The sequence below is a fragment of the Myiozetetes cayanensis genome, unplaced genomic scaffold (assembly GCF_022539395.1).
Source record: "Myiozetetes cayanensis isolate MyiCay16 unplaced genomic scaffold, myiCay2020 scf19, whole genome shotgun sequence".
NCBI classification, from domain to species: domain Eukaryota; kingdom Metazoa; phylum Chordata; class Aves; order Passeriformes; family Tyrannidae; genus Myiozetetes; species Myiozetetes cayanensis.
The window spans coordinates 14179063-14205332 of record NW_026087400.1 but is presented as its reverse complement, the minus strand read 5'-3'; the positions used below and the strand labels follow the sequence as shown (position 1 = coordinate 14205332).

Below are 26270 nucleotides of genomic sequence, written 5' to 3'. Positions count from 1 at the left end.
GGCACGGACACGGCCGAGGAGCGGCAGCCAAGGCGGGCACAGGACACGGCCCTGTGAACACCCGGGGAAGTGAAGAACGGGGGGCTTCCCACACAGCTCAGAAGGCACCGAACCGCCCCGTCCACCCCGCCCGCAGCCCCCGCCCTGCCCCGCCGGGCAGGCTGAGCACCCACACGGACAGGGGCTCCGGGGCAGCGCCGCCACCCACAGGCACCTCGGACCCGCGGGCGGGAGGAGCGTGCCGGGAGGAGCCGATGGCACTCGAGGACAGCCACAGGACTGTGGTGGGGCCGAGGAGCGGCAGCGCCGGGCACGGCTGAGGGGAGCGGGACCCCCGCCCGGGACCCGCGCTCACCGCGGCCTTCGCGCTCCGGCTAAGTTAATCCCCCTGCTGCCGCCGTAGCCCCGAGCGGTGGTGGGAGGCGGCGGCGCGGTGCCTGCCGGGACATGTAGTGTGTGCGGGCGGGCCGTGCATTGGCGGCGCGTTCCCCGGCGCCGCCCGGGAACTACGGGCGGCGGGGCGCGCGCAGGCATGGCGGCCCCCTTGGTGCTGGTGGTGCTGGCGGCCGTCACGGTCCGCGCCGCGCTCTTCCGCTCCAGCCTCGCCGCCTTCATCGCCGAGCGCGTCGAGGTGGCGTCCCCGCTGAACGCCTGGAAGCGAGGTGAGCCCCGGCGAGACTCCGCCGAGGGGCCGGGCGGCGGGACCCCCGCGCCGGGCGGGCAGGGCCTGGCCCCGGCCGGGCGCCGCGCCGTGAGCGGCCCCGCGGGGACAGCACCGGGCTGTGCCCCGGGCAGGGCCGAGCCCCGCTCGTCCGGGCCCGAACCGGAGCTGCAGGGAAAGGCCCCGGGCAGCCGTGCCCGGTGCGAGGGGCGCGGGGCCGGCGGCGGGCCGGGCTGCGCTGGGCACACGTGGGTGGACACACCGCTTGTGTCACGCGTGGGGTTCCAGCAGCCTCGACCGAGCCGCTGTGGTGGGGCTGTCTCTGCACAGACATCGTGTCTCGGTGTGAGTGCCACTGCGCGGCTCCCGGTCCCTGCAGGGCTGCTGTCGTGTTCCGGGGTCAGTCAGCTACCAACACGATTCAAATTCTCTTCTGAAGGCTGAGGTACAGGGTAATTGGGGCTCTTCAGTGACATTCATGTCTGTAGCTTCTAAACCTGTTAGGAACCTTAATTCATTTAAAAGACATCCCTTCGAGGAAATAATACCCAGCTATTATACAGGTAAAAGTATTTGCAGTTCTGGGGTGGAAAAGAATGGCTCAGAGTAATAAAGGTTAAGAGTACAGATACATTTCATGACCTGAGGCCTCTGCTCCTCTGTATGAAGCACTTCACACAACTGAACTTTTTAATCTTGCCTTAGACCATCAAGGTAGGCATCTAGGTAGTAAGGAGACCACTTAAGGTCACTTCAAAGTCTGGGCTGTCACCACACAGGGAGTTTGTGGCAGCCAGAATCTACTTGTCCAGCATTTCACTGAACTGAGGCCTCCTATTGCTTCTTGCAATCTCCTTTTCCCTCTGAGCAAATGGACCCGTTTCCCTTGGCTCCTTTCACTGCACACCCTGCTCAGCCCCAGGGAACCTTTGTGCTCAGGAAGGTGAAGATCCTATGGAAAAGCATGTGCATGCATTGCAGGGCAAGCTGTAATTCCATGATCTTGAGGGAGGCAGATTAAGGCTGTAAAATGTATTTTCAACAAGGAATTTTCAACAACAGATAAACCTTTCAGCTTTGCATGGTGATATGTGTTCATTTCTGTTCTTCCATTGTAATTTTGGACATTTTAGGCCTCTCTACATCTAATGAGAGAAAACAGTTCAAATTCTATATTATGTTGTGATTTATTCTCATAGAATTAAGTCTTTTTCCATCATAGATGTCACGTGTCACCAAATAGGTGACTTAAAATCAGGCAATATCATACATGGGATTTATATATAGAGTTCAGTGTAAAACATTTCAGCTAGAACATTTTTAGCTGAAACAAATAAATAGGTTATGAGTGCCTATGCAGGAATGTGTGGGTGTTTTAAAAGCTGCAGTTTTGCCATCGTGAGATCTCTCCCTTCCCACATCAAAGGGTTCTAACGCAGGTGTTTTGTCTGTGTTTCAGTGGTCGAAGGATTGGCTCTGCTGGATTTAGGGGTCTCGCCGTATTCTGGAGCTATTTTTCATGAGGTTGGTTTGCATGCTTTGTTTTAAATGGGATAGTCAAGTGGCACAGGTCTTGCAGCTCACGGCCTGTCTTGTCCCAAAGGCTTTAGAGAACCTCAGCTCATGTAGTTATTGTGCAATAGTTGTGAGCAGCATGAGGAAATGCAGTTAATCACAGAGTATCTCTCTGTGCAGGTGATAGATATCACAATATTTGCTACTGCACATAGAAAGTCTGAGGCAGGGGAGCTCTGTAATAAGGGAAACATTGTGTTCACATGCAGATGTTTCTGTGGACAGAAGCTGGAGCAGGGAGACACTGTCACTGTGAGTCTGATACCGTGCACTGGGTAACAGTAGCTGGAGTTTCTGCATTTGCAGAAATATTAAGACTAGCACCAGCATGCAGTTTATTTATTCCTCATCTTGAAAATGCCTCAATCCTAATGAGGAATGAGGCATTTTGACTTAAGCACCTGTGGGGGTTTGTTTGCTCAAGTGGTCTTACTGATGTGAAGGAACACTCACACACAGTGTCACCTGGGTACTTTGTATCCTTCTGAAAACTGGTTTCTTTTCAATAAATTCTCCTTCTCTAGATACAGTTTTCTCCCAGACTGTGAAATACTTTCCCATGCTTATTTAGACATTATTTATAAAGTATTTTAAAAGAAATCTATTTTCTCACAATGAAGACTGAATTTACAGCATGTAAATATATTATTTCCAGATTGAGCTTTTGTGCAATAGGAATAATTCAGAAACATACTTTTCCTCTTACTCTAGAAGGGAAAAGCTGTGGGAGGACTAATAGGACTGTAATCCTACTGCTTTATATTTTTAACATCTTTCTTATTTTCACATTATACAACATTCATCTAAACAACAGGCTCAGCGGTGAAATCAGCTATGCAGGAAATCTTTCAAAAGTACCTGCAGACATCCTGAAAAAAATAGATTCTATAGGAAAAAAAATCATTTTCTAAAGCTGGTTTTTTTATGCTTTCTATTGTAAGTCTCTCACTAGTAGCAGAATTGAAAAGTTGGAATAGAATACAACTTTCAAAGTTGATGGTGTCTTTAATAAAGTGTATTGAGGACTCTGCAAGGAATAAGGCCAGCAAAAGTGCTTTGAATAATCACTTAGCTCTGAATACCAGTGTTGGAGAAGAGGCCAAAGAAAATTACTTTTGGCAGTGTCTTGTAGTACAAAGTTTTTCTCATCAAATTAATGATGTATTTTATTTGGACAGTATTTGATGTGAATTTCCCTTCCATTCTCTTTTAGACCCCACTGATAATCTATCTCTTTCACTTCCTGATTGAATATGCTGAACTGGTGTTCATGGTAAGTGCTCCTGGAAAGCTCCTCTTGAAAGGCCCCTTTCAGGGAAATGCTGAGTGTGACTTTCAGTCCTGCAGGAATCGGGGACCTTCATCCTCCCTGCAGCTCAGATTCCTGCTGAGCTCACATTTAATTAGAAAGACAGCTTTGCCTGTACAAACCCACTATTCAGGCTCTTCACTTCTTGTACATATTCCTTCTTTTTTGTGAGTTCTTGCCTAGATAAGTATCCCCACAGAGGGATAGGAAGGTGTCATTTTATTTCAGATTTCAAAGGTTACCTCTTACAGGTAACAAAATACTTTGTCCTCCCAGCCTAATCCTTACGCTGCTGTTTCTCACTAAACCCTCTGCCTTCAAAGAGCATAAATGGGTACATCCTCCAAATGTCTCTTGTAAATTGTTCTCCAAGTTCTGCATAGTTCAGGACAGAAATCCTATAACTGGCTGCACATGGCACCCAGTGGAGCTCTGTCCCCATGTCCCTGCCAGGCAGGGCTTGTGCAGAGATAACAGCCTTCTGCCCTGGGCTAGTGCTGGTTGTTCAGATGACTGTGCTGCTGCCTCAGAAGTTTAGGACAGCTCAAGGCACTGCTGGATTAATGGCCAGAGGGGTTTAACCAGCTGGGCACTGCCCCAGCGTTGCCTGTGCTCCAACTAGACCAGTGATTCTCTCATCACCCTCACTTGCTTCAATTTCTTTCCTCTTAATTCCCCACTCTCTTGTTTTGTAAGTATTTGGTACAGTTCATGCTTGCAAGGTGAACCCGTGGTGTGTGAGGGCACTGTACAAATCAGCAATCCAGTGTTTTTAAAACTTGCATCTTCTTCCCATAAGCTGAGTCAGATTAGCCTCCTTATTCACTACTGACCAATATCTTTTCCTCCATTTCTTTATTTTGCTTACAATCAGTCTGTCTATCCCTTGCTTTTTTAGATAACTGATGTGCTAACTGCTGTTGCCCTTTACTTGGCCATCCAGGACTTCAACAAAGTTGTGGTAAGCTAACTGATCATGTTTTAATGATAAACAAACATGAGGACTCAATGTGATAAACAACTGAGGTGTTTTAAGTTTTGTTGTGGCACTATTATCGTATGAAACACGCACTGCATGTGAATGAGGATCACAGTAGTGTACAATCTTCTACAGCCTGAATGTTTTACCTTGGAGAGGGTCTCTTTGTACACAGCATGAAGTAATACACAGACTAGAAATGTGTAAAAGAAGAAATAAAACGTCCGAGGATGCTGAGGTGACATAAATCATTCTAGTGAGCATGGTGAGAGTCTGACACCAAGTATTACTCGTTCCCTTCAAATTATGTGTATTTGGAGGTGAATGATTCCTCCCAGCTCTTTCTCATAAGTAGCTCAAAGAACATTTTGTGTAAGCAGTGCTGTGCTCTCAGCAATTCCAGAGGGGCAGGGATTCACTATCAGCATCAACAGGGAGGCTACATTTTCTACAGCATCTGTGTGGTCTCCCATCCAGCTATGTGCTTGTTCCTTGTCCTCTGAGGTTGAAGAAATAACTCACAGTAGAAATGCAGACATGTAAAAATCCCACATGTGAGTTACTTGCTTGTTGAGAAATTGTTGCCAGCATCTCTGTCTTCCTGTCTCACCATGACATAGTTCCATAGATTCAGATTTCAAATTTCTCTCTTGTCTCCATGGAGAGCCTCATAGAACAAGATAGTTGAAAGAGAGATTTAGTCTAGAGGTATCCATCTTCAAAATAACAAAGACTGCATACTTCTGAGTCTTGGGGTTTCAGTGGCTTGTGTGTTGAACAGTGAATTTTAAAAGGTCAGCTTTTCATTAGAGATCCAGACTGGCATTAGGAAGATTGAGAGTATTCAACTCTAGTGTGGTGAATTCACTGTCAGCTGTGTCAAGAACTAGACACAGGTAACTAAGTTCAAATAAGTAGACATCTGCCTTCTCTTGAGTCTCACTTCAGTTGTTGAGTATTTGGGAAAGGAGAGGGTGTTTTGCTCTGTTTCTACAACTCCTCACATGATTCAAGTTTTGGCTCACACTTGAGGCTCGGGTATGCTCTGCAGTAATAGAAACCCCAAGTAATTGACTGAGTAATATGAAATAGAATTACACAAGTAATATGAAACCGTGGCTTTCCTCTCCTGACAGTCTTTGATCATTCTCCCTTGTTCAGTTCAAAAAGCAGAAGCTCCTAATAGAGCTGGATAAGTATGCACCAGATGTGGCTGAGCTCATCCAGACACCCATGGAGATGCACTACATCCCCCTCAAGGTAGCACTGTTGTAAGTATTGCTCTTGGGGGCTGCTTTGGTTCCTCAGCTCCCTTTGGGTTTTATTTTTCTCATTTGGGTCTTGAAGGTTGTTTTTTTTCCCCCGGAAATTCTGAATTTCCTATTGGCCCTGAATACTCAGCTAGAAAGTGAAAAGCAGATGCATTTGCACATGTTTATTGCCAGCAAGTGAATTTACTCAGATCCTCCAAGAAAGGCTCAACAGCATAAGGTCATTAATTTGTTTGCAAGAATGTTGTGTCTGCACAGGTCACATCCCCATTTATTTTACTTGTATGCTAATGTTACCAAAATTGATTCTATGCCTTCCAAATGGTGTCTTTTCAGAAAAATTAGAATTTTTGAGCAGTTGGACAAAATGCATGCTGAATATCACAAGCTGAATATCCCAAATTGCTTTTTAAGGTTCAAAGATATTTTCAGGTTGCCATCTTAATAATTTCATGTCTTGGTGTTCCCCTGTATACTAAACATTTTCTTATTTCAGAAGATTTCAACTAAAATAAATCACATACAAGCAAGATACCTACTGTTAAAGAATTTTTTTTATTGGTGTTTTGACACAGAGAAATTATCTGAATTATTCTGTGTCAGAGAGAGTTCTCCATTAGATAAGGTTTTATTTTTTCTCATTTTCTCATGAATTTATTTAAATGTCAAATTCCCTATGGCAAGAAGGGTAGAATGGGTAAATTGCAGTCTGTTTTGCTCGTTACCACAGCAAAGCTGGCATTAAATTGTACCTGTCTTGCTGTAGGCTGGCCCTGTAAAAACACTGAAAAAGACAGACTGAAGCTCAGAGAAGTAGGAAAATACAAAGAGACAATTAGGAAATCATTAGCCCTGTCTACTCACTCTGATGATTAATTTAGTTATTAGCAAAGCTGATGGGTACATTCAGGTTATTGTATTAGCTTATTGTATTGGTAGTCCTTCCAAACCTTTCTCTTGCTCTGAACCTAGTTAAATGAAATTACTGTAGTTCTTGCTTCCAAAGGCAGCTGGCATCCTTGCCAGCTGGAGTGTGGCTGCATTCTGGAGGGTAAAGGTGTTCAGAGTATGCCCTCTTTCTATAAATGCAGTTGAAATGTGACAAACTTGAATAGCTGGTGGGTTTTGTGCTCACATTGGGCCACAGTGAATATAAATGATTGCTCTGCCACAGCAGGAGACTGGTGCACTTGGATTGGGGGAAACTCTACTCCAGTCTCAGAATTTTTTTCCATCTTACCTTGTACTTCTTCAGAGTAGATGTGAGTAGCAGAAAAAGTTTGCTCTGGACCCAATAATCTTAGATCTGGCTGAATAAATATACAATGTTTCTGCAAAGCAAGAAACACTTTTGGTAGTTGGTTTCTAGGCTGGAACTTGCATTTTGGAGGTCTTCCCAACTCTCCTTTCTGCAGTAGACTCCCTGTGGCCAGTGTGTCCAGGGCTGCAATCCAAAGGTCTGGGTTTTGCTCCAGATTGAAGAACCTGTTCAGCTGAGTTAATTTGCTGATGAGAGGATCCCAACTGTAAATAAAGTGCATCTGTTTTTATTTTGAACATCTCTTTAATTAGATGCTGTCTCCTTTGCATGTAACCTGAGCTTTGCTCTTTTTCAGCTACCTGTTAAACCCCTACTCTGTGATGTCTTGTGTGGCAAAGTCCACCTCCGCCATCAACAACTCTGTCATTGCATTCTTCATTTTAGCTACAATAAAAGGTAACACAACAAAGAAAAAAGGGTTCTTTATGACTTTCTAGGAAGATTGTAAATGTAGCAAAAATTAAATCCAGGTGGAATTTTACAGATAAGGTTGCTACAAAGATCTCAGTGAAACCCAGCAGAAACAGGACTGGAGCAAAGTCAGAGTTCTACCTGAAATCATGAGATCAAGAGACTTTATAGTTAAGTGAAAACTTACTTTAACCTCAGTGCACCCGGGAGTTTCATCTCTAAAAACTGACTCATTTTCCTGGATAGCTTCAAATAGTTTTCTGTTCAGGAAGAAATGTGTCTGTGTATTGGAGGACATAATGCTCTGGGTCTGTGTATTGGAGGACATAATGCTCTGTTGCTCTTTTTTTGTACATGAATATGCACTTAAAGTGTTGTGCACAATTTATTTTCAAAGTTTATCTGGGAACTTTCGTTCAAAAGCAAACATTTGCCTGCAGCTGTGATTTGGCTTTCATTCACAGTTGTAAATGTGGTTTGAAATTCACTAATTGAGCTTTGGGGAAACAGAAGCAGTAACCAAAGGCCTGTACCAGCACAGCTGAATAGATTATGTCAGAGTAACTGTTTCATTCATCTCGTACATAACACCAGCTTTCTGTTTCTTTTATGACTCTCCAGTGCTAAAATCTTTTAGCATATGTGATTTGTACTAGTCACCTAATTTTAGGAGTTCTCTGCTGGACTAGAGGAAAGGTCACTCTGATCTCGTCTCCAGCAGGGCCCAGACCCAGGCACTGTGAAAAAAAGCTGATATAGATGGTCTTTATTAGTGTTCCCAAAAGGAAGTTTTCCTCTCATTATTGGCCGGTTGAGTCAGGAGGGACTTCCATTTAAAAAATATTTGCAATAGCAAACCTGTGGGGTCTGTTTAGTTAAACGGATTTTTAACTGGTCACGGGTACCCTAAGACCAGTACTTTGGTCATAGACAAAACTGTAGTGGCTGTCTCTTGTGGTTTCTCCCTGACTGGGAATGTGGCCATCTGGGCTTTAAAGTGGACAAAGAGGATATCAGGCTATGACTCTGATTTCTGGGAATCAATTCTTTAGATCTGTGCGGAATTGAGCACTCAATAAAGTAGAGGACAGGGAGGTTTCTGTCAGGAGAGTGTAGTTGGAGAGTGGAGAAGGCTCATCACCAGGTAACCCTCTATTTTCTCTTTCAAAGGTGAGACAGAGAGAAGCTCTCTGAGTGTGTGATGTCAGGCTGGCAGTTGGGCCAGTGTACTGAGTTAGGATTCTTCCTGTCTAAGCTGCATTTTTATGGATTCCTTCCATCTAGTCTGTAGCTGTAACCAGGCTTGTATTTTTGTTGTTTAACTTGGGACCTTTTGGACTTGATTTCTGATGTTGGCAGGTGGGAAATGTAAGTATTCAACACTGAGCTCAGCCTGAGACACCTCAAATAAAGCTGCTTCAGTGAAAGCATTCATATATTTGAAACCACTTGTGAGAGCTGTGCTGATCCTTTCTGTGCCTCAGTTTTGGCTAATGCCACTTCATTTCTTCAGCTGCAGACTTTCTCTTGCTCTCTGGCTCAGAGCTTTGCTGAGGCCCTGACACATTCTGGTGTTGAGGTTATCCAGCATGCCCAGTGTAACAGCTCTGACATGCAGATATGACATTAACAGCAGCCAGCATGGTCTTTATATAGACTGAATTACATTGATCTCTTTCTGTATGTGAATGCCAGGAGATACAAACCAGTCAGTGGTTCCTTCATGTGGAATCAGTCATTCTCCATTCAAAATGTAGTTAACAAGAGGACACTCTCCAGGATACATTCTGCTAAAAGATCCTTTAAGTGGTGTCCTGATAACTGTGAATCCCCTGCAGTTGGTTTTGTATTTCTTCCCATTTGGACTTCCTGTCTGTATGGCTGTTAATAGTAAATGTTCCTTACAAATGAACATGTTTTGTCTTTGCAGGTAGTGCCTTCCTCAGTGCTGTGTTCCTGGCCTTAGCAACATACCAGTCACTCTACCCTCTCACACTGTTTGCTCCAGCCCTTCTTTACCTTCTGCAGGTAGGTGACTTCTAACTTTGGTACCCATTGTCTTCTTGTAGCTGTTCAGGGACAGTCCTTGGGTATTGAGAGGGGAGCCAGGCAAATGCAGAGTTTCAGGAAAAGTGACTGTCCTCAAGCCATGGCAAGTTTGAAACCTTAATGGGAATGCCTGTGAGTGGAGAGAAGGGAGCAGGAAGTCACCTACAGAACTTGCCCAAATTGAGTCCTATTCTTTGTGTCATGTGAATAGAAATGAGGGGTTCAGAGCTGAAGTTCCTTTGCACCGACACAGATCCCTGAGCTGTGTTAGCATGAGGAGCTGTGTGTTTGAATTGCTCAAACTCAGAAATGCTGATTTGGGGTTTAGTGGCAAAAGGCATGTGCTTGTGAAAGACTGGTTGTTCTTTCTCCCTCTCCGTTAACAGGACCCCCGAATTCCAGCAGGGCTCACCTTGCTAATTTAGTTCTAGTGTGGGAGCAAGGTGAGGCTGTGACCCCCAGCAGAGCCCACTTCACAAGTCACTTTGAGATCATTTTTGTTATTCCTGATGTTCTGAAATCCTGCTGTTGTGTGTTTCACCAGTCTTTCTTGGTTGCTTCTGATGATGATTTTTATAGCTAATCTTAACTACAGGTTCATTACAGCATATTCTTTCCCTGATTTTTAGCAGAGCAGGAGTGCCAAGCCGGGTGGTGGAGACCATCACCACGGGATGGTGGATCATGGAGCAGGGCTTTCAGTCAGCCTGTTGAATGGGTTCATGCAGTAGGAGACAGGCAGCAGTGCAGTATTGCAGACATGTCAGATACAAGTGTAGCTCTGAGGAGCTGTGTGTACATTGTACACAGAGTGCAGGAGAATGAGACACGACTGCAAGGAGAAATCACCAGCTTTGCTGCTGGGTTGTCAAGCACAGTTCTGGAAACACGTGCAACGACTTAGTTGGCCAGAGTGAAGAACATCAAGCAAACTGTACTTGAGGGCTGTTCCTTCCAGTGCCCTGGTGCCAGTGTTTGATGGTTTCTTTGATGGATTTCAGATGATGTGCTGGACACTCAGGCTTTCTTGTGACTCTCCCCCTGACAAGGTGCTTCTGTTTCACTTTTAGCGTCAGTTCATACCCATCAAACTGAAAAGCAAAAGCTTCTGGCTCTACACCATGCAGTATGCATCCCTGTACCTGTGCAGCCTGGTGGTGATCATCTGCCTCTCCTTCTTCCTCCTCAACTCCTGGGATTTTATCCCATCTGTTTACGGGTTTATGTGAGTATAAAGATTCTTACTGGTGGTGTTCTGTCTGGCTCCCCCCTCATGTTGTTTCTTGTCCATCACACAAGTGCCCCACTGCCTGACCCAAGAAGTGTGAGATCTGTGATTTACTGGCAATGCAATAAAAGAAAGAATATGTGGAGGAGAGCAGCCAACTTCTGTTAATCAACAGCAAAAGTTAAAGACAGGAGGTGTTTTTCACTGAGTTGATCAGAAATAGATTTCACTGTTGAGCTACATGGTAGCTGTGAAATTTTTGTCTCTGGAGAAATGTCTGGTTTGGAATGGTTTAAATCCTGCTGGGGCATTGGGAAGGATTCACCAGAGGATTTAAACCTGCTCTCCACATTTTGTCACCCCTTTGTTTTCTCTTCCATAGGTTTACAATTTAGGTCCTTCATCCAGTAGCATAAAATGATTAATTAATGTAACAGAAGCAGGGCAGTGGAAAACAACCATTTAAAAATTTACCATGACTTTTCTTTTCAAATTTCAGCCTTTCTGTTCCAGATCTGACACCCAATATTGGCCTTTTCTGGTACTTCTTTGCAGAGATGTTTGAACACTTCAGTCTTTTCTTCGTATGTGTGTTTCAAATCAATGTGTTCTTCTACACCATTCCCTTGGCAATAAAGCTAAAGTAAGTATGAATGTGTTCTCTGCTACTTTTGTAACTCCTAAGTTGTCCAGTGGGACCTTATAATGCTGGAGTCAGATGTCTCTATCTGCAAACCCGAAAAAGATTTTTAAGAGGGTCTGCCCTCCTCATATCCCATAGTTTCAGTGTCTGTTCCTCTTCAATAGACTTGGTCTCTTCAATAGCAAAATGTGTTGCAAGCATCAAAAGAGAGAGCAGAAATTGAGGCTGTAGAGGTGCCTGCTCCCTGCCAGCATAAACCAGTGTAGTCAGAAAGCAAGAACTCCTGACTGGAACTTGGAGTTCTTTGTCAGAAAAAAAGTGACAATTTGGGGCTGACTGTACTGACAACGTTAACCTTTCTGCTAAAAACACCCATTAACACACCTGGACTCTCAGTGAATGGAATGTTTTCCCATGAAATGGATACAGACATCATGGTGTACCAGTGAGATAACTCTGGGCTTCTCCAAATCACCGTCAGAGGGGAAATGCTGATTGCGTTTGGTGAGTAAGGCAGAGCTGGGGAGGAGCAGTGCAGGTGACTGGTGGTATAAACGTGTGTTGAGTGAGGCCCACGGTTTCTGGGTGAGGGCAGTGGCCAGATGTGCCTCCCCTGACACTGCTACTCTGCAGAGCAGCTCCATCTGCCCCACTCGGCACTCAGAGTCTTGTCTGGAGAGAACAGGCGTGTGAGCCCCACAGAGTCTCCTCCATGGGAGGTGTGCTCCCACGGCACATCTGCACCCTTGCCCGTGCTTATTTCCAGTTCCCAGAGACCTGCTGCATCCTCTTACCCTTTGTTTCTTTTCCCTTCCAGGGAGCACCCCATGTTCTTCATGTTTGTCCAGATCGCCATCATTTCCATCTTCAAGTCCTATCCCACTGTGGGAGACGTTGCACTGTACATGGCCTTCCTTCCAGTCTGGAGCCACCTTTACAGATGTAAGTCCTTTGTGCTTGGTTATTCCTTATCTGGAATGGGAAAGGGCCTGCAAAATAATTGTCACCACTAAACCAAACCAGGCCCTTGCCCACAGGCTCTCATGGCCTCCTTGGGATGGCTGGAAGGAGGCTTTATTATTTTTTTTTCAGATGATACAGCCCCTAACATGTCTTTAGGACTAGGGTTGAAATTGGTCAAGAAGTACCTTGTCTTCTAAGGGTAGTAAGGAGTACTCCTTATTTCTACTAAGGAGTACCTTATGAATATCTTCCCCCTCTCTCCAAGTTGTTCTGAAGATTAACTTTTTTATAAAAGCCTTTCACAGTCCTGTACAATGGATATGGCTTATTTGAAGTGCATCCATCGTCCACATGTTTCACTCCCATTTAAGGCTGTGTAATTTGAACAGTGCTCCTGCAACTGTTGAGTCCCCTAGCCTTAAAATGCTGCACCTTGCAGTGGTTCTTTGTTTTGCATCTGCTTGTTTGCTTTGAGTGAAAGTAACTGAACTACTCCGAGCAGTTGTCCAGTTTTTCTTAAATGCTGCTTAAAGACCCTTTTGAACTCTTGAAATCACCAGAGAGTTGCCTGAGGGTTTTCAGGCTCAGTCTCCTGAAAATCACCCTGGGGAGATTTGGAAGTGCTATGTTTTTACTGGTGTTTCTTGCTTAAACCAGCTGGTTTGACCAACCCTGCCAGGTTGTCCAGGCCTTTTACTGCAGCCTTCTCCAAGCCAGGCCAAGTGTGTTCATGGGCAGCTCACCTGCCTGTTGTAGGAGACATAAGCAGGGGTCAGCTTTTGAGATCTTCTGCTCCAGGTTTCAGACTCAGGAGAGCTGGGGCCAAAGCAGCTGTGATCAGACAGGGCAGGAAGCCCCAGGCTGCCCCTGAACACATTGCAGTTGTAGCAGGTGATGTACTTCTGAGAAGTCCTCCCTCAGTGTAGTTCAGTTGCACATTCCAAGCATCCAGTGAGAGAGACAGTCATCTGTCACACACTTCCACCCCAGCGTGTGTGACCAGACCTACTGACCAAGAAGTTTAAAAGAGGTGTGAAATGTTTGGATGTGACAATGCTCTTAAAACATCAGCTGCCTTCAGCTGCAGAGTGATGGGGAGTCTTTAGTCTCCTTCAGGGGCACTGACTGAACTGTAGCCAAGCACCAGCAGCACAAGTGCAGGATGGATTACAACACTGCTGCCGAAGGATAGGCATAAGCAGTTCACAGAAAACAAAATCACTTCTGGTCTAGTAGTTCCCAGCTCTTTTAGACAAGGTTGTGCTTGTATTTTGTCCACCTGACACATACTCTGGCAGACTGATGGATTTTGGCCACATGTGCACCTCCCAAGGTCATGTTTGTTAATGCATTTGGCCTGTAGGAGTTTCCTCCTTTTATGGAGCTTTCATTTCCTTACCAACTCCCAAGGAAAATCTCTCTTTTCTTATGGCCCACGGGTTCATTTTTTCCTTTGTCATCAGCTTGATGAGGCTGTGGATTGACGTGGCTTGCTCTCCGAATTGTGATGCTGCTGGAAAGGCCCCTCTCCGTTCTGCTGGTTGTTGTAGTGTAGACACCAAAAAGCCAAAATATCCGAGGAAGAGTGTTTGGAAGCAGGACCTAGAAGGAAAGAGCTACAAGGGAGAATTTCACATTGAAGCAAAGGCAGAAGTATTTATTTTAAAGAGAAATATAGTGGATTTCTTATAAAAGCTACCCAGGAAGTTATTAGAGCAAATTGTGAAAGATTATTGGAGAGAAGTATGTGTTGGCAAGTGCCTCTCACCCCCTGCACACACCCTAAATACCGCTGCTGGTTGTGTGAGCATGGCTGCTCAATAATACATTCTTTTAACAGCTTGGTTTTCTTTTGCAGTCCTCCGGAACATCTTCATCCTGTCCTGTGTGCTCATCTTCTGCTCCTTCCTGTTCCCCGTTCTGTGGCATCTATGGATTTATGCAGGAAGTGCCAACTCTAATTTTTATTATGCCATCACACTGACTTTCAACATAGGGCAGGTCAGTAAAGCGAGGCCATCGAGGCTGCGCTGCAGGTGGGGAGCTGGATGGGGTGGCCTGTCAGCCACAGTGAGTTCTGCAGGACGTGGCTGGCTCTCTCTGTGGTCCTGCATAGCAGCTTCCTGGCTCTCCTCCTGGAATCTACCTGCTCCTCACGCTCTGGCACACTACTGGGAAAGAGTTCTGGTGGTATTTGAGCTGTAGTTTAATAATCCAGCCAGACTGTGCTGCAGGTTCCATGCTCTGTTGCTGATAGCAGAGGAAGAGCATCTCAGTATGGCAGAGCACAGCACACGTGAATGGAGAAGGAGAGTAAGAGGGGGAATGGAAAAGCCTCGGGGCAGCAGCAGTGGGGCCAGAAAACAGGCAAATGAGAGCAGCCCATGCACAGGGACATGGCACCAGCTGTGGGCTTAGGGGCATGTGTAGGGTCGCAGCGATGCCAGGGCTTGCCCTCCCTGCCTTTCTCGAGGCTGTTCTGGATACATGACTGCCACTGGCCTTAGGCACCCTTGAAGAATGGAACTGAGTGTTCACAGGTGCTACAACCTTTTGTAAGTCCTTCCTCTGTGCTGCTTGTCATGTCCCTGAGCCCTGGGACAGTTTCACGTATGGGTGAGCAGAATGTTCATTTCATGTTAAAGTTGCCTTTATTTTGAGTGTGCCTCAGCCATTTATGCTTGTCTGCTTCTCCTAAAGCCAGGGGAGCAGTTTGGCCAGGGGCTGAAAATTACCCACTTGTATATCCCCAACCCCTTGATAAATGGGGAAAATACCCATTTGGTAAAAGCCAAAAAAAACTCCAAGGAGTGAGAGGGAGAATGGAGATACTGCTGAGAGGGGCTGATTGGAAATTGGGAGTGGTTCATTAGCTCCCTAACTACATGTCTTGCTATGGAATGAAAGAAATAATAAAACTTTAATTAGAGATGCCAGGCGTCAATATTCTAAGAGGATTTTATTTTCTACCTGAGGAAGTCAGCAGATCCTGCAAGGTCTTGTGCTCTGTGTAAATGCAAACAGAGCAAAAATATCATTTCTGATTTCCTTATGAGAAAGACCTATCCCTCATCCCCACCAACCTCAGCTCTTTCTTTTCCCATTCAGACATCTGCAGAGAAGTTTAGTTAAAAGTAAAATCACCTGCACTGACAGGGCCTGTCAGTAGTTCAGCTCCTCTGGTGGAGCTTGCTGGACAGCCTAGGAACTGCTTATACCCCTTACACAGATTACACCCTCTTTATTCCTTGGTCTGAAGCACCACTGATGTGTCTGAACATCTCCCTCCACAGATCCTGCTCATCTCGGATTATTTCTATGCCTTCCTCCGGCGTGAATACTACCTCACTCATGGACTGCACTTGACAAGGCAGGATGGGACAGAGGCCATGCTGGTTCTGAAATAAGGATTTGCCCACCTTTCCCTGGGACATGGACCACTATGAGGAACATGCAGAGCTTGGGGTATCTGGGGTGGGTGGGGAAGTTTCCCTGAATGAGGTCTGACTTTGGGGATGATACCTACTGAAAGAAAGGGCTGAGGTTCTGGGAATATCCTGCTGAGCTGTGGGCTCAGCACAGAGACTGTAAGAGCTGCGGTGCCTCTGTTGGAGCATCTCCCTCCCCTCAGCTGTGCTTTTCACTGCGACCTCAGCCATGAACTCTGGGCAGCCCAGCAGGAACTGGAGAGTGTCTGAGCTAAAGCCACGAGGGTCCAGGAGGAGCTCAGACTGTGAACTGTTTACTTTTGCATCACTGCTTCTTGGAGATGTTTGCTTCTCCTGGAACCTTCCCCTTCACTGCTTTGACTAGTAAAACTCCTGCTTGGCACGAGGCAATCTCTGGGTACCTGGTGCCCGAGCCCGGGCTGTGGAAGCCATTTCTTGGTGGTCCTACTGCTGTAGGATCTGGAAAAATCCCACGTGCTCAGGTACAGTGGGTGCTGTGAAAGAGATGGGTGACCAAGGATAATGACCTGTTGGAAGGAGGACAAATGGAGCTGGTGCCACAGGTGGTAACCTCGGCACTCAAACACAAGTGAGAACTGGAGTTGGGGTGGAAGCAGGAGCCGGGGGGAGGGCACTGGGTAACTGCTCTATCCCACTGGAGCAACACAGACATTTCCATGTTAGGACCACGCACAGAGGCATTGCAGGTCTCAAAAGAAATACTCCTGAGGAGATGGAGTCCCACTGCTCCCGGTTTCTGTTGGGTGACAAAGCCTGGCAGTGCCAGGCTCACACTGTGCTGCTGTGGCCACTCAAGGCAGCAGCCTGGACTAGGGACCAGGGAGGGTCACAATCTCCCTGTAAGGCCCCAGACCAAATCCAGGAGGAGCCTCAGTCACTGCTGGTATTGTTGGGTTCCTCGTGTTCCACAGCTGCTTAACACTCGTGGATGTGCACTTCTCTGGTCCCCCTTGCTGTGGGCTCGTGGCTGTGTGTGGAGGCTCCCTGAAATCAGCGTCCCTTTGTCCTCCCTGCTCCCCTCTCTGTGCTCAGACCTGCTCACCTCGGAGCTGCTGCTGCTCACCCCTGAATGTGACCCTCCAGGGTGAAGCCGCCGGGCTCTGCTGGCTGTGGTGGCCCTGGGACGTGGTGACCACAGTGTGACAGCACCTGCAGCGTCCCACTGATCCCATGGGGCATCCGAAGGGTTGGGAGTGTGACAGGGAAACCGCAGCTGGTACCGGGCAGCTGAGATGGAGGTGCCCAGGCAGGTGTGTAAACGGATCTTTCTTTCTGGACAGTTAACACTTTTGCCTTACTGCACTGCTGTCAGCGCTTTGTGGGGGTGGAGCCGAGCCCAGCTCAGCCCCCGAGCTCAGCCCCAGGCAGGGCAGCCCCAGGGCACAGGGAGGGGCAAAGGGAACCTGGGCTGCTGAGCTGCCCGAGGGGCATGGCAAGGAGCATAATAAACTGTGCAAGTTTTGAACACAAGTTTTGATAACCTGTGGTTACGGGGGGGAGCCAGAGGGGGAGTGGGGGCTCTGGGAGGCACTGAGGGGTACGTGGAGGGGTCAGGAGGGGACTTGAAAGCAAATACAGGACTTGGGTGGGAAAGCAAGTGACCAAAAAGCAAACAGAGGTCTCTAAGACAGGCTGAAAACTCCCTGGCTTTAGGGAAGGCTGGATATGTACAGGTAACCCAACAGCAGTGTAAGAGAAAATAAGAGGGGGAGTTAGCTGGAGCTATGGGAGGGTGCCCATTTTATAGCCCCCTCTTCCCCCAAAGCCAAAAATAATTCACTATCAGGAGGGAGATGATGCCAGGAGGCAGCAGGACTGATCCAAGACCTGCAGGCAGCATCTCCATCCTCTGCAGCCCCATTCCTGGTCCCACCAGCCCCCCAGGCTGGGTCTGTCTGGATCTCCCAGGGGAGCAAGTCCCAAGCTGGACTCAGAAGTGCTCCTGAGGAAGGGGATGGGGTGAGTTCTGGGGCAGAGGAGGAGCAAGGGGCAGAGGCATGGCATCGGCTTGAGCAGGGAAGGGCAATGGGCAGGAGCATGGTCAAGGGTAGGGAAAGGAAAGGGCAGGAGCAGGAATGGGCAGGGCAGTGGTCAAGGACAGGGACAGAATGAGGGGCAGGGGGAAGGAAATGCGGGGATGAAGCAGGAGCAGGACAAGGCAGGGGCCACCAGGACCTCCTGACCCCCCCCCCAGAGCTTTACCAATGACCAAGTGCCAGCTGTTCCAGGCACCCTGAACCTCCTGCTGCCATCAAAACCTGGTGGGGACAACGGAGCTGGCACCCACCAGGACTGACAGGAGTGCAATGGGCCCGTGGAGATGAGGAGCAAAGCCAAGTTGCGTGCAGTAGGCCCAGGGCCTGGGCCAGGTATCACAGTCATCATGCACCGTCCAGGGCACACAGAAAGTCCTTCATTAGCACCATTGTGGTTGCACCCACAGGCTCACACCTGTACTGACTGGTTTGGGGGGTGGCATCAGTGGGAAGGGACTGCACCGGGGCACTGCACCTCCTCCCTGGTCTGCAGAAGCTTCTCTGGAGGCACCTGAGGTAGGAGGGTCCCTCAGCCAGGGGTTCCCTCCCTCATCTGCTGAGTCGTGGCTCTGGCCGGGGCTCTGGCCCTGCAGGATGTCAGCACAGGCTGGCTCTCCGTGTGCCGCTGTGGCCTCCAGGCAGGTGTTGGCAGTTGCTACAACCATTGCAACAGTCGTGTTGCAAAGAGCCACACATGCACGACCTGCCTGTTGATGCCAAAACAAGGGCTCCCATGCGGCCTCAGGGCTCCCTGCTCGGCTCCAGGAGACAGCTGGGGTACAGAGGAGGTGATGGCCGCCAGCCACAGAGCACTTGGCTGGAGGGGGATGCCGACCCACCCATCCCAGCACCACACAGGACCTGGCTCTGCAGGGGTCACCTCCTGGACCCCCATGAGCCAGGACAGGCTGTCGGCATCCGCGCCCATCCCCGTCACGCTCCGATGGCCGGGGAGGGGCCGGCGCGGTGAACATTAACCCCGGGGCGGTGTCTGGGGCTGCCCGGCTGAGCAGCTCCTGCCGCCCCGGCAGCACCTGCAATGAGGGGGCTCCGAGTCCGCTACCACCTCCTGGTAAGGCCATGATGAGGGCATCCCACACGGCAGTGTAGGAGCTGGCAGGGAGCTCGGAGGGAGTGCTGGGAGGCACCAGCCAGGCTGGGCGCACGGCTGGACAGATAGACAGGTCTGTCTTGGGGAGAGCAAGGGGCTGGGGAGGTGCAGAGGGTGATGGGCACCCTGTAGCCACTCTGCCCCCTGAGGATCCAGGCACCCTGGGGGCAGGAGATCCTCTGCCGCCCATTGTTGCCCTTGCTCATCCCTCTTGTCCCCTCAGGGTGATCGGCAGGGAATTGCTGCCCACCCGCCCTTGGGCATGGACTGCACCCACAGTCAAACCGAGCATGTGGCTGGGAGAGACACTTGTCACCAACTACCACCAAGACTAAGGCACATCCCTGAACCCATGCATACTTTGGGGTCAGCCTAGCTGTGGGCAAGGAGAGAAAAGGTCAGGCTTTGCCCCTTCTGCTGGAGCTGAAGTGGGACTGAAGTTTTTGTTGAAGCCTCCCCTGCCTTCTCTTCCTCTCCCTCCTCGGGTGGCCACAAACCCTTGAACTTCCGTGTGCAGCAGTGGCACAGCGTGGCAGAGTGCCAGGACGTGGCACGGTGTGCACAGTGGGGCTGTGGGGAGCAGAGGCTGCCAGGGGCAGGAGGTTCAGCCCAGTGGACTCTGGGCCAACTTTGCCCAGCCCCTGGACGCAGGATGGGAGACACCCCAAGCAGTGCACGGTCGGGAGATGCTGCTCCCTTGGGCCCACAGGGACGTTCATCTCCACCTGCCTGCAGCCTGACCAGGATGAGGAGCTGCCCATGGGATGTGAGGAGCCACCTGTGGGACGTGAGGAGCCACCTGTGGGATGTGAGGAGCCAGCCAGAGAGGGGCAGCTGGGCTGGCAGGGAGCCCCAGCAGCAGCCCCAGCCCTGGAGGAGCCATGCAGGCTGGTGCTGAGCACACCAAGCAGCATCCTGCAGGACAGGATGATCCATGAGGTGAGGGGCACTCTTGCCAACATGGGAACCCACCCTCATGTTCATCTCCCCTGTGCCATGCAGCCATGGGCACTGTCCTGCCAGGAACTGGTCCAGTGTGAGACCACAGGGGTAACAACTGACAATCCCCTGTCCCTTGGGAACAGTCACCTTAAGAGCACCTCAACGTCACCTCTTGGGGGTGTGGGAAGGATGCTTGGGGAGCCATGCCAGAAGGGTTTTCAGGGTGAGGATGCTTGGGGAAACATGCTAGGAGGCTTCTGGGTGGTTTGGGAGCTTGAGGAGACCCCTTGGGAGCAGGTATAGGAGGAGGGTGCTTGGGGACACCTCTCACAGGGTATTTGGATGCTTGATGAGATCTCCCAAGGGGATACTTGGGGCAGGGAGAGGATGCTCAGCAGCAGCCTGTCAGTCCCGACTGAGCCCCCTCTGCCCCAGCTGGGCTCCCACCTGCCCCCCCGGCTGACACAACAGCCCTGGTACCTGCAGTACTGCACCAGGCGGGATGGCTTCAGCCTGCGGACGCTGTACCGGAGCGGGGGCCAGCCGGGCTCCCCAGCCCTGCTGCTCATCAGGGACACGGAGGAGCAGGTACAGCCAGGCCCTCCCCGCCCCGCTGCCCCTGGCACTGGGGGCAGCAAACCTGGGGGCACCTGGGACCTGCCACATCCTGGCTGCTGGAGGCAGGACAGGGGGCACGTCCTGGCACTGGGGAGCCCCAATGAGCTCTGTGCCATGAGTGACCCCTTCTGCTCCCCCCAGGCCTTTGGTGTCTTCTCCTCCAGTGCCATTCACTGCAGCAGTGGCTTCTACGGGACAGGGGAGACCTTCCTCTTCTCCTTCTCGCCGGAGCTGAAGGTGGGAGCTGCAGGCCACCAGCTGTGGACCACCCCAGGGTGGGGGGGCTGGCGATGCCCCCGGGACTCAGCCATGCCTGGGGGGCCTGACAGTGCTGGGGAGGGGTCTGTGGGGTGGTGTGGTTGTGCTTGGCCAGATGTGGGTGCAGCAGCCAGGGGACCCTGTTGGCAGCAGGCCCCTGGGTTTGTCCTGGGCTGGGGGGAGAAGGCAAATCCCTGGGCAGGGGGGTCAGGGAAAGGGGCTCTGCCCAGCTGGGGGTCACCAGGGATCCTCTACACAACAGGGCAGTCACAGCCCAGCACTGGGTTGGGGGGATGTGGAGACAGCTCAGACACATCTGCCTGCACTGGTGGGGCTCTGTGTGTGTGATGGGACATCAGTGGTGGCAGCTGTCCCCTGGTAGGGCCCTCAGGGCTGCTGGGAGGGACGGACCAGCAGCAGAACGCAGCCCATAGGCTCGGCCAGGTCTTCCTCTGCAGAAGTGAGGCACTGCCGTGCTGAGCAGAGCCAGCTTGGCTCAGCAGCCCCAGCTGCTCCCCATAGGACAGGGACAGGAATGGGGACACTGTGCCCCAGCCCACGGTCCTGACTGACTACTGTGCCCATGCAGGTGTTCAGGTGGACGGGCAGGAACAACTTCTTCATGAAAGGGGATGTGAACCTGCTGATGGTCGGTGGGGGCAGGTAGGAGCTGCACCGGCAACTTCAGTCACCACTGGGCCACCAGCCCCGATGGCCATCGGAGCCCTGTGGAGCTGAGTCCGGGCACGTGATGGTAGTTTGAACCCCAAAAACCTGGCATAGGTTGTCCAGCAGCTTTGGCCACTTCATTACCTGGCTTTGCTCCCTGCCTGCTCTCAGCCCACTCCCTGCCTGCGGGCACGATGGCATCCCCGGTGCGGCCGCTTGTCCTGTCTCATCCCCACTTTGGGGGACAGGGGATGGGGACAGGAGGTGGCTGATCCCCCAGGAGGTGGTCTGGGAGGTCACCAGGCATGGAGGAGGCAGGAGGAGGGGCCCTCAGCCGGTGGCACATTCCCAGCGGCAGGTTTGGGCTGTGGCTGGACGGGGACCTGCACCGCGGCGGCAGCCACCGCTGCGACACCTTCGACAACGAGAGCCTCTCGGCCCGGGAGGAGTTCTGCGTCCGGGACCTGGAACTGTGGGGTCTGGCCTGACCCCACCAACCACACCTGGGGACAAAGGTGGCACCGGGGGGATGCTTTGACACCGACGTCTCGTGCACAGCTGTTCCCTGCCAGGACCCGCCGAGCCTGTGGGAGGGTGCCAGCCTCACCCCTGCCTCCCCTCCACCCAACATCCCCAGTTCACTGCCAGCAGCCGGGGGGGCAGCATGACGGGGACGGACTGCAGTGGGGTCTCAGCCCTGCAGCGCTGCTGCCACCGTGCCCAGGGTGGCTGCAGGAGCGGCCCCACGGCGGCCCCCAGAGCTGCCTGGCTGGGGTGGCAGAGCCGCCACGGAGGGGGACACGGCAGAGCCGGCACCCAGGGCAGAGGATGCAGGAGCAACCTTCGACAGTGGCACGACGCCGGCAGGACCGAGCACGCCCAGGAGCTGGCAGGGCTGGCAGACAGCACGGTCACCACTCCTCAATAAACGGGCAGAGCTGCACTCCCGGCCTCGTCCTTGCCCTGGAAGCAACGAATGCCACCGGGAAGGTGCCCGTGGTGGGGAGCAGGGCTGGAGCTGGTGCAGTCACAGCTGGTGCCCTGATCCAGCCCAGGCCGCAGCAAACAGGGGGGGTCAGCCTGGGACACGGCTTCAGGGGAGTGCAGGGACCCATCCCCCTCTGGCAGAGTCTACTCTCTCCATCCACCCCATCACCCCACAAGGACCAGGCTTCCAGGCTATGCTGGGCATCCCAGCCCAACCTGCTCCCACCAGGGAGGGGTGACAAGAACCCTTCTGGACCCCTTCCCACCCAGAGTTCCACGACCTCTTGCCTGGCTAACAGGGTTTAGCTTCTCACTCCTGAATGCTGGGCCAGCTCTCCTCCACCATCCCTGTCCCAGCAGCAGGACCAGCCCCCCGGGGATTCCAGGCAGTGGTGGTTCATGGGGTTCCATGGGAGGGCCTGCATGGTTTGACCACATTTGATGTATTTATTGTAGGAGCACAACCGGGTGCTGAGCTGAAGGATCACCCCATGACTTCACCTGGTGACCCCCTGATCTCACCTCAGCTCCTGCCCCTTAACCTGCAATTTTGTGAAGCCTGGATCCCACTGAACCCCAGGCTGCAGCACTTTACACAGCCCCCCACCCTCCCTACCCCACTTATACCTGTGCTGAACCTCACCAGACATTTCCCTGCTGATTCCTTCTCCCACAGCCCACCCATGCCACCTCTCCAGCAGCTGTGGCACACATCCACACAGGCTGTGGGAGATTCATGGAGACAGAAGATGAAGCCAGTGCAAGACTCAGGCAGACAACACACCAAACAGCCCTGTTTTAAGCATAACCCTTTCATACCCCCTTTCTCCCTACTCTGTTCCTCCCTCCTCCTCCACTTTCAGAATCCCACCAACCCCCTCCACCCTCCCCAGGTTATAGTCTGACCTGTGGTCAAGTTCCAGTTGCCTGTAGCCTCTTGAGAGGCCCCCAGACAGTGGGAGCAAGGAGGCTGGTCTTCCTCCCTTTCTGAATCCTCAAAGATAAAAAAAAAAAAAAAAAAAGACGTTTCTCCTGCTGCCCACACCCTTCCCAAGGCACTGTGCCACTGGTCAGGTCCAACCTCATCACCTCCCTTACCCTGTGACCACGAGGCTGGCTTGTTGTTCACAGCTCCTCTGACCAGGTGCCCTTAGGGGAGCAGACCCTGCACCCCTGTGCCCCTGAATGGCCTCGATACTCCAAGTGGCTCGTGCCTGGAGCCCACTGCAGCCCTTCAGGGCACCCAGCCAGGGGCACTCAAGCCCTGTGCCCTGGTGCCACCCAGCACTGCCCAGCACCATCGCCTGGGCCCTCACCCCCGTGTCCTCCTCACCCACCGAGGTGCCACGTCTGCCGCTGTGACACGGCCCACGAGGGCAGTCGGGGCCCAGAGCAGAGCCACAGAGTCACAACAGCCTCCCACACCCCAACACTGGCAGTCTGTGGCCTCCATCTTCAGCCCAGGGAGGAGAGGAGGAACATCTTCTCTGCCCTAGAGAAGCTGCTGCTGCTATGGCAAATGGTGGTGGCAGCAGAGAAGGCACCAAAGGTGCAAGCCATCACCAAACTGACTGGAGAAAGGGTCCAATAAATTACCTTGTCCACCCAGGAAGACACCAGGACCCATTCCAGGCCTCTCAGCACTTCCTAACCCCTCATCAACACACAGCCCCTGCCTTCATGCCCATTTCACATTTCTGCCAATAGTGCTGGGTAGGATCACAGGCTGGGTCAGGGTGGAGGGACCTCTGCCCAGTCCCTGCTCCCTCAGGGCCACCCAGAGCCGGCTACACCGGACAGCCCAGGTGGCTTTTGAGTCTCTCCATGGGTGGAGACTCCACCACCTCCCTGAGCACCTGCTCCAGCGCTCAGCCACCCTCACAGTGGAAAAGTGTGTCCTGATGCTCAGAGGGCCCCTCCTGTGTGTCACTTTGTGCCATGGCCTTTAGGTCTGTCCCTGGGCACTGATGAGCAGAGCCTGGCCCTGTCCTTTCTGCACCCTCCCTCCAGGTATTCATCCACACAGGTGAGATCCCCTGAGCCTGCTCTGCTCCAGGCTGGGCAGTCTCAGCTCTCTCAGCCTCTCCTCATGGCAGAGATGCTCCAGTCCCTCCATCACCATCATGGCCCTGTGCTGGACTCTCTCCAGTCTGTCCCAGTTTGTTGTACTGGGCAGCCCAGCTCCAGGCCCAGCACTCCAGGGGTGGCCTCAGTGGTGCAGAGCAGAGGGAAGGGTTCTCTACCTGCTGCCAGTACTCAGCCTAGGGCAGCCCATGACACCACTGGAGCACTCGGCTCAAGAGTGAAGTTGTTGCGCATTTGTTGGCTTGTGGCCCTTTCCTCCAGGCTGCCTGGCAGGTGGGTGCCCTCGGCACATCCTGGTGAAGGAGGGTGACCCTCCCCACGTTCAGGACTTTGCACTTCCCCTTGGTGACGATCTTCATGAGGTTCCTGTCAGCCCCTTTCTCCAGCCGGCTGAGATCCCTCTGGATGCAGCACATCCCTCTGGTGCACCAGCCATTCCTCCCCACCTGGTGTCACCTGCAAACTCGCTGAGGGTGGACCCTGTCCATCAGCAACACACCTCTGGGCCTGGACCCAGCACCAACCCCTGGGTACACCACTGTTACTGGCCTCCAACTAGACTTGTGCCAATGAGCCCACCCTCTGAGCCCAGCCCTTCAGCCAGGTTTGAGTTCACCTCCCTCACCCAAGACCCCCTTCAGCAGCCTGCTGAGGCTGACCAGCACCCACCGCTCTCCCTCAGCCTCCAGCCCAGCCATTTCAGCACAGGTGACCAGGCTGGTCAAGCACGACTTCACCTTCTCCCACACAACAGCTGGAGCAGCATCTGAAAAGCTTCCCTGGCCCCTGGAAGGATGCTGAGCCACTGACTGGCCTGCTGTCCCAGCTGTGGCCATGGCCATGTGGCTGCACCAGGACAGGATCCTCCTCTTGGCATAGCCCCTCCAGCCCTGCTGCACTGCGAGGAGACAGGAACCAAGAACCCACCTCTGCAAGAGGAAGGGTCTTCCACAGGAATACCTCTGGCTCTTTGTAACGGCACAGTAAGACCATTTTTAATAAAGTTCACACACTGCAATTCTTTAAAAGAATAGTAAAACCATCGTTTATAAATGTATTCTTCAGAGAGGCTCAGATGAACATGCTGGGAAAAGAAAAGCTCTCAGAACTTAACATTAAGTATAAATTTTCGGTTTAACATAAACAAAAGATCTTTCCCCGAGTATAAAGTGCACCTTTTGAAACAGATTCAAAACAAACCCAAGCAACAATAACAAAATTATATTATTCTGAACAATATTCGATTTTATGCAGACAAGGGACATAAAAGCCTTCACTCTATGATACTGTTTCTTGAAGCCTAAAAAGTTCTTTGAAAGCTTTTAAAGAGGCCACAAGCCCTTCTAACAGTTACCTGGTTCACCTGCAGATCTGCTAGAGAAAGGAACAATAGAGGTTACACCTTCATACACATGAGCACAGGCACATAAGAAAGCAGCAGAGTGTGCAATGTCTGGTTATTTCAACAAGCAAAATCTGAGTAAGTACATGGATGCTGATTCTACATCCCTCTGCCTAACGGCATCAGTTCCCCAAATAAAAAGGGCACAGCACCTTCCCACTGGGTTAGTTTTCAGAACCTACCCTGGCTACCCACCCCTGACTGCCCAAACTGAACACTCAGCGCTTCTCTCCCCATTCCAGATAACAACTCCACAGCGTGTTCTCATTTCTGAGCATTACT

The 26270-nt window shown here is 51.2% G+C and overlaps 2 protein-coding genes across 2 annotated transcripts; both read left to right on the top strand.

Annotated features, from left to right (window-relative positions):
* The first annotated feature begins 505 nt into the window (after positions 1-505).
* Positions 506-17350, top strand: PIGU (phosphatidylinositol glycan anchor biosynthesis class U). Its single transcript, XM_050313991.1, has 12 exons — positions 506-662; positions 2121-2185; positions 3450-3509; positions 4444-4506; positions 5686-5795; positions 7412-7512; positions 9458-9555; positions 10647-10801; positions 11304-11447; positions 12265-12389; positions 14269-14411; positions 15704-17350. The coding sequence occupies exons 1-12, from the start codon at positions 533-535 to the stop codon at positions 15815-15817; spliced, it is 1308 nt and encodes a 435-aa protein (XP_050169948.1). The 5' UTR covers positions 506-532; the 3' UTR covers positions 15818-17350.
* Positions 17351-18955: 1605 nt separating this feature from the next.
* On the top strand, positions 18956-22002 carry TLDC2 (TBC/LysM-associated domain containing 2). Its single transcript, XM_050313901.1, has 7 exons — positions 18956-18988; positions 19763-19814; positions 19854-19966; positions 20405-20557; positions 20729-20824; positions 21435-21508; positions 21867-22002. Exons 1-7 carry the CDS (start codon positions 18956-18958, stop codon positions 22000-22002), a joined length of 657 nt encoding a protein of 218 aa, XP_050169858.1.
* Positions 22003-26270: the final 4268 nt, after the last annotated feature.

Bases quoted from the DNA above. Each gene is read 5' to 3' on its own strand.
- PIGU (XM_050313991.1), top strand. From the start codon at position 533: ATGGCGGCCCCCTTGGTGCTGGTGGTGCTGGCGGCCGTCACGGTCCGC. The intron at 2,186-3,449 runs GTTGGTTTGCAT...ATTCTCTTTTAG, and splicing joins CTGGAGCTATTTTTCATGAG to ACCCCACTGATAATCTATCT. The intron at 3,510-4,443 runs GTAAGTGCTCCT...TTGCTTTTTTAG, and splicing joins ATGCTGAACTGGTGTTCATG to ATAACTGATGTGCTAACTGC.
- TLDC2 (XM_050313901.1), top strand. From the start codon at position 18,956: ATGAGGGGGCTCCGAGTCCGCTACCACCTCCTG. The intron at 20,825-21,434 runs GTGGGAGCTGCA...GTGCCCATGCAG, and splicing joins CCTTCTCGCCGGAGCTGAAG to GTGTTCAGGTGGACGGGCAG. The intron at 21,509-21,866 runs GTAGGAGCTGCA...GCACATTCCCAG, and splicing joins CTGATGGTCGGTGGGGGCAG to CGGCAGGTTTGGGCTGTGGC.